This window comes from Equus caballus, chromosome 7 (assembly GCF_041296265.1).
Source record: "Equus caballus isolate H_3958 breed thoroughbred chromosome 7, TB-T2T, whole genome shotgun sequence".
NCBI lineage: Eukaryota > Metazoa > Chordata > Mammalia > Perissodactyla > Equidae > Equus > Equus caballus.
In genome coordinates, this window is record NC_091690.1 from 13,274,949 (window position 1) to 13,285,732 (window position 10,784).

At 37.8% G+C, this 10,784-nt stretch overlaps 1 protein-coding gene across 1 annotated transcript; it reads right to left on the reverse strand.

The window, feature by feature from the left end:
* Window positions 1-519: 519 nt before the first annotated feature.
* On the reverse strand, window positions 520-10,544 carry MMP12 (matrix metallopeptidase 12). Its single transcript, XM_001498874.5, has 10 exons — window positions 10,320-10,544; window positions 9,216-9,463; window positions 8,492-8,640; window positions 8,278-8,403; window positions 4,983-5,144; window positions 4,344-4,467; window positions 3,413-3,546; window positions 2,884-3,043; window positions 2,084-2,187; window positions 520-1,183 (listed from the first exon to the last, which is right to left on the reverse strand). Exons 1-10 carry the CDS (start codon window positions 10,422-10,424, stop codon window positions 1,083-1,085), a joined length of 1,413 nt encoding a protein of 470 aa, XP_001498924.2. The 5' UTR covers window positions 10,425-10,544; the 3' UTR covers window positions 520-1,082.
* Between the last annotated feature and the right edge of the window lie 240 nt (window positions 10,545-10,784).

Sequence of the window (10,784 nt, forward strand, 5' to 3'; positions counted from 1 at the left end):
CAATCATGTGAAACATGCTTTTTGAGGGTATATAACCACTCTGTACACCCCACTTCTTTAGTGCCCTCCCTTCCTTGGGGAAGGAAGGCCCCAGGCTGTGATCGTCACATTTTGGCTCAGAATAAACTCACCCAAATTTTCATTAATAGATTGGTTATGGATTGTTTGCATTGACAGCCCCTTAGTATAGGCAAATGGAGGCTTGTTTTATTTAGCAGTAGGTCCAGGATTATTTTCAAAATACATATTGTCCTTTTTAAGAAAGAAATTTTAAAGATTTTTTTAAAAATTTTTTCCTTTTTCTCCCCAAAGCCCCCCTGTACATAGTTGTATATTCTTAGTTGTGAGTCCTTCTAGTTGTGGCATGTGGGACACCACCTCAGCGTGGCCTGATGAGCAATGCCATGTCCGCGCCCAGGAGTCGAACCCATGAAACACTGGGCCGCCTGCAGTGGAGCGCGCAAACTTAACCGCTCAGCCACGGGGCTGGCCCCCAAGAAAGAAATTTTAAAAACCAAAAACTTTCAAAGTTTTTATTTGAGCAAAAAACATACACACTTCATATATGATATTAGAAAAGTCAACACCGACAGCAGAATAAAATTATACTATCACCGCCATAAATATACAATTTACTTATGTATTACTTACAGTAATTGTCATTTTTAAAGTTCAAGGTATAGTCTATTTTCATTCCAAAAGAATTAAAATGATATTCTTGCTAAAACACTTAACAGTCCTAAAAAACAATAATTTCTTAATTTTCTTTAAGCCAGAGAAATAATTATAATTTCTCAGTTCAAGATTTTAGGAACCAAAACATTTTCTTGGCCTCTAAAGGCATCTATTTCCAAACTTAATGGTAGAGTCAAGTAAAAATTGACAATGAGGGTTTTCAGAATTAAAAAATCCTATGTATTTTCTAGACTCACTTAACTGTATAATCATTGATCCATGGCCTATAGATTTTACCTTATTTTATGGTACATACGCCATGAATGGTACACTGATCACATAGCAAGTGTGTGATAAATACTTGTTATACTGAAGTGAATTGACAAACACCATTAATTATAATATTCCTAACAACCAAGCTCAGTATTGCTTTTCATGATTTTGGTGACGCGGCGAGATAGGACATCATATTCAAGTATGTTAGATCCTTGGAGGAAATAGTAGTATCCTAAAAAAGAAAACAAATTGAATAGTTTAATTCTTTGTTTGCACTTCTTTTAAACAAAATAACATAGATCTATGTCTTTATGGATGATCTAGATTAGGCACAGTTTGATTTGAGAATATTAATGTTGGATCTATTGGCTGGGTATCCTGCCCCCAGATATCCGCCTACTGCCAGTCATTTCACCATTAAATATCTTCATTAATTTTTTGACAAGGTTGTTGGTCTTAAGGCTGACTATGAAGATGCACGTGTTTTTGAAAAGACACACCCCAGATGGAGAACTCAGACTGGGAGAGAGAAGATGGGGCCCAGGGAGGGCACACAGAAGCCTTGATGGAAAGCAGTAAAAAAGACACAGGGGTGGAAATAAAACCTAAAATGTCTTGGCCCAGTCAACAGTTTTCGCTTAGGTTGACCTTGCTTGAAGACATTCACAAACACAAACTCAAGCCTCTCTCATCCCACCCTCAGCCTCATCCATGAGAGCCTATGAAGGATGGAAGGGGCACAAAAGAAAGTAAAAAATGCAAGATGTAGAAAGTCCAAAAGCCTCCAGCTTGCCTGAATCTTGGCTACCATATGCTCGTTCACATATACTGTGCAGCTTGATGTGATTGGATATTCCAGAGACTCAGACACATGGGAGTGGCAGTAGTCATATGCCCCCTGCCTGCTAGACCACCCTAGGAGTACACCATTGGTTCTACTTTGATCATTCTTCTAGCCCACTTATTCTGAGCCAAGCACATTGTGACTTTTCCTTTGTGAACCTATGGAGAACTGCGGAATCCTGTTCTTTTCCAATGTAGAGCCCCATTCTTTGATCTAGGAGGCTTTATAATCAGTTCAGTGTTTTAAAAAGGGGTTTCCAGTATCTCCATGGTTTCCTAATCTACTTACTGTTATAATAGAAGACTCCATCAATTTTAGGCCCAACTCCTGGGAAGTATGTGGTAGTTTGTTTGGGATAACCGGGGTCCATGAGTTGTCTCCTCTCATTATACCTGAACAAAGAAATAATCAGCAGGAAAATGGATCTCATGACAAAAAGCTTGACATTTCATGACACGAACCACAAAATCCACCTTATTTTCTCCTGAAAGACTCTTACTGAGAGTTTAAAGTGCACCAATAAACAGTTCACTGATATACTCTAGTCCCTAAAGTCCCTCAAATCCTAGGGTTCCTGATTTCTAGTCAAGCACTTTTCCCACTCGTCCACAATGCTTCGACCAGTGCCTGGTCCTGCTTTACAGAGCCCGATTGTCTATTTCTGTCAGTGAAGACCTTACAGGATCTGCTGTCACTCAGAGATCGTTTCCTCATTTTGTCTCCTTGGGTCCAATGGTTAAGGAAAGGAATTTAAAAATCTGTACACCCCTCAAACTAACTGTAAATACTAGGTCTCATACATCTATACCACTACTTTTCAATGTGCTTCCACTATGATTAATAATGTGACATTTTATTTAAAGTGTTCCTCTTTAAAAACACATTATTGTTATCATATATCAGAAATCAAAGTACAGAGAAAAAACTAGGTTGAAAATAACTATTCCAGTCCAATATTCTCTTGATTCCTCTCTCAGGAAGGTCAAGGATCTTTAGGAATTGGCATAGAAAAACTACATTTTAGAAAACCCCACTCCCTGCCTGTTTCACAAATCTTAGGAGTCAAATTACCAACCATTACAGCTCACCTCCAATATTGGTTATCCACAAAGAAGTAGGTCTTATAGAAATGTGGGTTAAAAACAGCTGCATCAATTTTTTTCACATGGGAGGGGAAGCCCAAAGAATGTATGCTCCTGGGATAGTTTGGCTGTTGTCTTAAATTGCTGATTAACCAGTACTTATCATCTGTAAAGACAAAGAAAAAGGATACATTGGAATCATATAGAAAGAGTAACAGAAATACTGACTCGCTAAAAACATCATTCTTTCCCCATAGTTCTAAAATATATTTCTCCTTGTTCTTACACATGGTCTATCTCCTATGGTTCTGTATGTTTTTTTCACAAGTATTACCAGCTTATATTTTACAAACTATTCCAAAAAGTTTTATGAATTACCTAAATATTTAAGCTATTTTAAGCTATAGTTGAGAGCCACTATTAATAAAATATGGAGTGCTTTTTGGGTCTTTGTTTATAAAAAGCAGTAGTATTTCCTTAATTTGTTCTCTTCCTTGGAAGTAGACTCAATAGCAAAACTAAACATTGGAATTACCTTTAAAAAGAAAAACATGATTTCTGGCTCCAATTTCATAAGCAGCTTGAATGCCAGATGGTAAGGTTGGCCATAAAGAAGAAATTAAACCAACATTGATCTCTGGACTCTTAGGAAGCTTCCTCCAGAAGAACCTGACATGAAAAACATTTAACACATGTTAAAAAGTTGTAGAATCAAGAACTGTTAAATATGAGTGGGAAAGACCTGTGAAATGGCTTAATGTTTCTTCCATTATCTTCACATTCTGTTCCATGGATGTTTGTGTAGGAGCACCACAAACAAAGGATCTTAATCAACTCTTTGGTAATAACCATGAACTTAACAGTCAAACTTGTATATGGAAACACCCAGGAGCTTGGAATCAAGGGATCTAGGTTCTAGTCTGACCCCACAATCCACTCACCAGTTTTGTAATCTAAAGAAAGTCACATAACCTCGTTGTCTCAGTTTTGTAATCTCAAAATGGAGAATGTTTGTCCTACCTACCAAATACTAATCTTCTCCACTCTCCCATCCCTCCAATAGCAGCTTCCATCTGTATTCTAATGCAGAAACCATAAGTCATCCTGGAATTCTTTCCTCTATTATCAAGAATCAAGTCTTTTAAATAGGTACTCTGTTACAGCTTTAATTCTAGACTTCACCATTTTTATACATGATTATAATAGTCTGGCTTCTCTGCTTTCTGTCTTATCTTTCCCTAACCCAGATTCTTTCTGCAAATCCGTTTTTTACATGCCAGTTTTCTAGTTAAAACAAATATAATCACACTGCTCTCCTGCTTCAGAATCAAGATCTCTACACTGGCTACAGAATCAAGTCCAAGTGCCTACTCGCGAGTTTTATCTATTTCATTTCCCCTGTTCTCTGACAAGAAAATTCTAAGGAGCGAGCCACTAATACTGGTTAAGTATGAAAATGATCCTACCTGTCTTTAAAGAAGAAGATTTTATCTCCCACTGTAGTGACAGCATCAAAACTCATATTGGGGTCACAGACAGTTGGGTCTGTACTGTCAGGTTTTGATGAGGGTCGAGGCTTTTCTGGGGCTCCTGAAAATACATTTCAAGAAACATTAGGGAAAAAAAATCTGCATTTTAGTTCACAAAGGGAAGAAATATTCTTTTTCAAACATTCGATTTTCTTGAAGATAAATGCATAAAAAGCAATTTAAGCTTTCTATAGCATTCACAGGAAGCATATAATAAATATTTTTTCCCCATGTGGTTGCAACATCAGGGAGGAGAAAAATCCAATCACTCTGGTTTTCCTATTCCATTTAAATCATTTCTCTGTGCACCTTCTTCAACAGACAATGGTATGATGGATAGAAAGAACAGACTTGAGGCCAGAAGACTCAAGTTCTACCTCTGGCTCTGACATTAACATACTAGGTCTCATGTGCTCATCTGTAAACTGAAGGTAATAACTATGTTACCTACGTCACAGAGTTTTCATGGGGTTCGAAAGAGCAGATGTTAAAGTTTTATCCAAATGCAGATATTATGAGACTATTCATAAGAGCAAGTACGTTTACAAGGCAAAATGAAAACGAAATTCAACTCACCATAGAGAGACTGAATGCCACGTATATCATCAGCAGAGAGGCGAAATGTGCTGAGGTCAATATAACTGTAGGTGGGGAACATTATGGCCTTTGGATCATGGGAATGGCCAAGACCCAAGGAATGGCCAAGCTCATGAACAGCAACTAGGAACAAGTTTGTGCCTAAGAGGAAACCAATGAAAAGCGGGAAAGAGTAGTGAAATATATTGGCATTTAGAGAACAACGACACAACATCTGACACAATGAAAATGGAAACATTTGGGAATCCTTTACTTACTTCCCCTCATTCTTGCATACCATTTTTCAATCTTGGCCCTATTGACATTATAGGCCAGATAATTCTTTGTTGTCAGGGCTGTCCTGTGCATTACAGATGTTTGTAAATCTCTGATGTTACTGTTAAATTCAAGTAGCAAACCTCCCTCCAGATTTGACAACCAAAAAATGTCTCTGCACATTGTCAAATGTCCCCTTGGGGGCAAAAGTGCCTCCGTTAAGAACCACTGCTCTAACAGACAAATGAATATGTTCTGTTGTGAAAATTTCTAGACTAACTCACAGCTGTGTTCATTGCTGCTAAATCATTCCCAGATCCCATGACCATGTTCTGCTTTCACTCTTTTTTTTTTTTAAGATTGGCATCTGAGCTAACATCTGTTACCAATCTTTATTTTTATTTATTTCCATTTAGTTATTTCTTCTTCTTCTCCACAAAGCCCCACGGTATATAGTTGTATGTTCTAGTTGTAGGTCATTCTGGTTGTGCTATGTGGGATGGCGCCTCAGCATAGCTTGATGAGCGGTGCCATGTCCTCACCCTAGATCTGAACCAATGAAACCCTGGGCTACTGAAGTGGAGTGTGCGAACTTAACCACTCAGCCACAGGGCCGGCCACTGCTTTCACTCTTGATCAGGCTTCAGTGGATATAGAAAAGTCCTCAGTAATCATCCTTTACTAATCCCAAATATAACTCAAACTATCCTTTACTATACCCATATAATATAATGGATATTAAGTTCCAGGTACTATGAGTCACTGAAAAATATACCACATTATGTCTAATCCTTATGGAACTGAAAAGAAGCCACTAGCCTCTCTATTTACAGAGGAGGATACAGTATCAGTAAGATTAATTCACCAAATTAAGTTTCTGAGCTAAGATTCAAATCCAAATTTCTCGGTTCATCTTTTTCATTCATGATTCTACATGAAATCAAAGAGACTATGCTTACAATTTCTGCATATTTACACTACCAAGTTATGGTCGTGCCTGTTCATTTTTTTTCTGTATGTTCTAGAGAACGTACCTTTGTAGGTAAGAGAGAGAAGTGTGTTCTTTCTCTCAAATTTCTCAATTCTCATAAGATATGAATAACTTGTGACTGTTATTTTTAAATTTGTGTTCTAGTCTAATGCCTTCATTTTTGCCTTTCCTTTTCTATGGCAAAATTGAAGCTCAGAAGAACTGACTTCCAGGGTCACAGACCTCTTAGCCATAGAGCCTGACCTGGACGTACTCTCCAGTACCCAAGTGTGAATATAGTCTTCACTCTTTCTTGCAGGGGTGTCTAGGAACATAGATCCTCCAAGAATCCCCTGTAACAAGGCTCAGCAACTAACTCAGAGATGCTTTCACTTCTTTTCTCAAATAATGAGAAAGAAGCAGCAAAGATTCACTCTCTTCACTCTACATAAGACTGGGAAGAGTAAACAAAGCCTTTTCGAATTTGGCCTAAACCTGAATTTATCTTATTCCCAATTCCTATAATACTTTGTACAAAGACCACCATTGGTCCTCCTCTCAGAATAATGGATTTCTGTTTGTGTCCTGTTTTCCACTAGATTGTGGGCTTCTCAAGGGCAAGACTGGGTCCTCTTCATCTCTATCCAAACACCCCCATAACCTAACACCATAATAGAAACTCCATAAGTATTGTGTGAATTGTTCACTTAAGTTACTGGGTCTAAAAATTAGGCTGAGAATGAGCATTTTAAGGTAAAATTTTCATAAATAATTTAGCTTTTTTGAAAACTTAGAATTGAGCCAACTAAAAATAAGTCAACATGGACAAGTGGAAGGTATACATTGGGCTAATGTAACTGCTGGGAAATGTACATCCTGGCCCCAGTTTTTCCATAAGCTAGCCACTAACCTTCTCTTGGTCTCAGTTTCTTCTATCTGTAGAGATCTTTATTAAATGATTTTTCTAAGATTCTTTAGAATTCCAAAACATTCTTCAAGGCTACCTGGCACAAGTCTCCCATGTGAGACGAAAAGATTATAAATTCCAAATAACCTTGGATAAAATTTAGACAAATTTAACATATCTAGCTGAGGATTTGCCAGTAAGCAAGGACCTAATCCTATGTCACTTGTCTTTTGACAATGCAAAAGTCCTCTTCTCAGTCAAGAATTTTATAAGCTTTATGCCATGTGTCAGACCAAAACAAGTAACCTTTCTGGTCTATAAAAATATTGCCATCCAACACGCACATTATCAGCCAGAGAGAGGGGCAGGCTAAGGACAGCATTTTCTTGATGACTTTCTCTCCATTTACTTTCCACGTGAGTCAATCATATAATCTAGAATGTCCAGTAGAAAGATTAGGAAGGCTTCTGATATGATGTTTTGAATTTTCCATTGGATAACAATTACTCCAAATAACACGGGAGACTACTTATGTCCCTCCTCCAACTATCTGAGAAGGGTGGTGAGTTACAGTCCCTCTGTAAAGGCACCTGAGGGATTGTTAAACGATCATTTGGGTGTCCTGAAATTTTTATCTCAGAACCACAAGAGATTATGTGACCATATTACCTTGTGTTTCTCTATAGGGATCTCTAAATTCTCTATAATGTAACTTCATCTTTCTGTGTCACTATGAATCTAAAAAATTGTTAGCATATAATGGATCATGCAGACGACCACCATATCCTAGGATAATTGGCACACACAGAACTGGTATCTGTGTTTCCTGGAGTTGACGACTCGCACTGTCAAAACTCATCACCTAAGTAACAGCTTTTATCTTTCCATACTATGGTTCTTCAGGTTCCTGAGTTTATACTAATGAACTAGCTCATCCTCATAGATCCTTAGAACTGTTCTTTAAGATATCTAGTCCAATATCCTCAATTTATAGAGGGTGAAATTGAGACAAAGTGTTAAATTGTATTTAGTTCCTAAATTATAATCAGAACCAGTTTGCTCTTTCTGCAATCCTTTATCAGAATGCACCTTTTCATAACTTAGAATTTGTTAGGGTTTTCCTGTTGTTTTGTTTTACCTACCTTTATAGCTTTTAGTCCAGATTTCAGCCTCATCAAAATGTGTGTCTCCTCCAATACCAGGTCCAGGTCCAAAAGCATGGGCTAGAATTCCATTTCTGCCATCAAAAGGACTGTAGTCTCCATGAGCTTTTTAAGAAGGAAAGAAAATTAGTCCATCTACACATGCTACAGGTCATGCCAAATGATACAGGTGAAGGAAGACCAAGTTCTCTACCTCCATGTGCAAATTGTATCATAATGTCAGCCTCGCCTGTGTTAATCTTTCTGAACTTCAGTGGTGTCACATCACTCCACACTTGAAAAGCTTTCTGTATGGCATAGTCAACGTCCTCAGGCTTCATGTCTGGAGTGTAATTCTTCATTCTTCACCACCGAAACAAATGAGAGGAAAATATATGGAAACCATGTGTTAATTTTGTCTTATTACAATGCTTCATTTCTTCTAGTTCCATCGAAGAATAAACTGTTTCATAAATTAGTAGTCCAGATAACAAAAACTTGCTTCATTAACTACAGGAACATTTATCCTTGGGCAGCTTCCTCTTTACCAATTTCTACTCATTTGTGTTTTATCGGTCAACATTGTGAAAGATTTACATTCATAGAAACCCATGCCTTTTGCCCCTGCTCCCAGACTTCTGTATTTATCCATCTTGACTAGTCTATAAAACTTTCTCCTGCCTCTTATTTGTTGGAGATTCAGCTTCATTCTCTTTTTACTTGCAGCCTTCCTACTCGGCTTGGACTGGCAAGCCAAACAACTCTTCCTTGAGTGAACAATCCTCCCTTCTAGAGATAATGAATTTTAACATAGGGATAGTATTACCAACTGAAGGAGGCTTTTATCTACTTGCAGATTTAGAGCTATATCTAAACGGTTCAGGTATCTAGAAATCAGACCCATGAGAAAGTAGAAAAATGTATGGATACAAGGTTACCTGTAGGTGATAAAATGTTTCTTCCATACTGGCCTCCCTTGCATTACCCTGAAATCGTAGACATCAGGCACTCCGCATCGAGGTCTGTGCATCATGTCCAGAGTGGCTGTGTCCAGTTGCCCGGTCACTTTTAGCCCTAAGAACTGCTGCATTTCCTGGATTTTATTCTCCATGAAGTTCCTATTGACTCTCATTTTTGTCATTGGAATTGTCTCCATCTTGAGGTCATAAAAGTCTGCCAAGTACCTCTGGAAAAAAATAGATTAAGTAATACATTATTACACACAGACAGGTTTCTGTTGGAGTTCTGTATGACTCAACTGCACACTGATGTTTTTGAATCAGGCATCGGACAATTAATTATAATGGGAAAAATTTCTTAATTTTCTGTCCTGTCAAAGGTGCGTCATAACTGTTAGCAAGGTTGATTCCTGGAAGCCCACTGAAAACACTTTTATGTCTTCTTAGAATTTCCTTCTACTCTTTAAAACCTATTTAAGCATCTAGTATATCACAGCATTTAGTAAGCAACAAAACCTTTACTGTCAGGATGTATAAATTATTAATTGAAGTTAGGATAAAATTTTCTTGCTTAAAAATCCAAAGCTCAACACAATGGACAACTATGACAAATTTAAAGTTAAAAAGTCTTAGAAAATGGAGAGATCCTCCAAACTCATACATATAATTAGGGAAAATAAATGAATTGGGGAAAAAAATCTCTCTTTTTTTTAAGATTTTATTTTTTCCTTTTTCTCCCCAAAGCCCCCCGGTACACTGTTGTATATTCTTCGTTGTGGTTCCTTCTAGTTGTGGCATGTGGGATGCTGCCTCAGCTCAGCATAGCTTGATGAGCAGTGCCATGTCCGCACCCAGGATTCGAACCAACGAGACACTGGGCCGCCTGCAGCGGAGCGCACAAACTTAACCACTTGGCCCCAGGGCCAGCCCCCAAAAATCTCTTTTTTATATTCCTGTTTGACAAAGACAAATTCAATGCTAAAATCAAATAGTCTCCTAAAGCAGTTTTCAACTAGCTACTTTTCAAAATGAATCCTAAAGGCAAAAATCAGGCTAGATAAATACTATAGTGTCAAAACTTACTTGAGCAAATGCCACATCACTTTCACCTGGGCTTGTGCCGTTAGTCAGGGGAACAGCTCCAGAGACAGCCACCTGCAATGCCAGTATCAGCAGAAGAAACTTCATTCTAAACTTCTCCTGAAAGCTTTAACCCAATTTACTCTGTTCCTTTTCAGTACAAGTTCCTTAAATGACCCTCTTTATATAGCCCTTAGGCCAGGCTCTGTGAATACAAAATCCTTTGAGTGACTCACAGTTGATATCATCCTTTGAGTTACCTCAAAAACATGCAAATACGAACAACCTTATTCTAGGACCGAGAATGGGTCAATTAGCATCTAACTTATCACTCACTCAGGCAACTCAGTGTATTTCTTCAAAATGATAAATAAGCCCCTACTTCTACCCACCACATAAATTAAGCCATTATACAAGGAACACTAAGAACCTAAAATATAAAGATAACTTAGAAAGGCATTTTTAGAA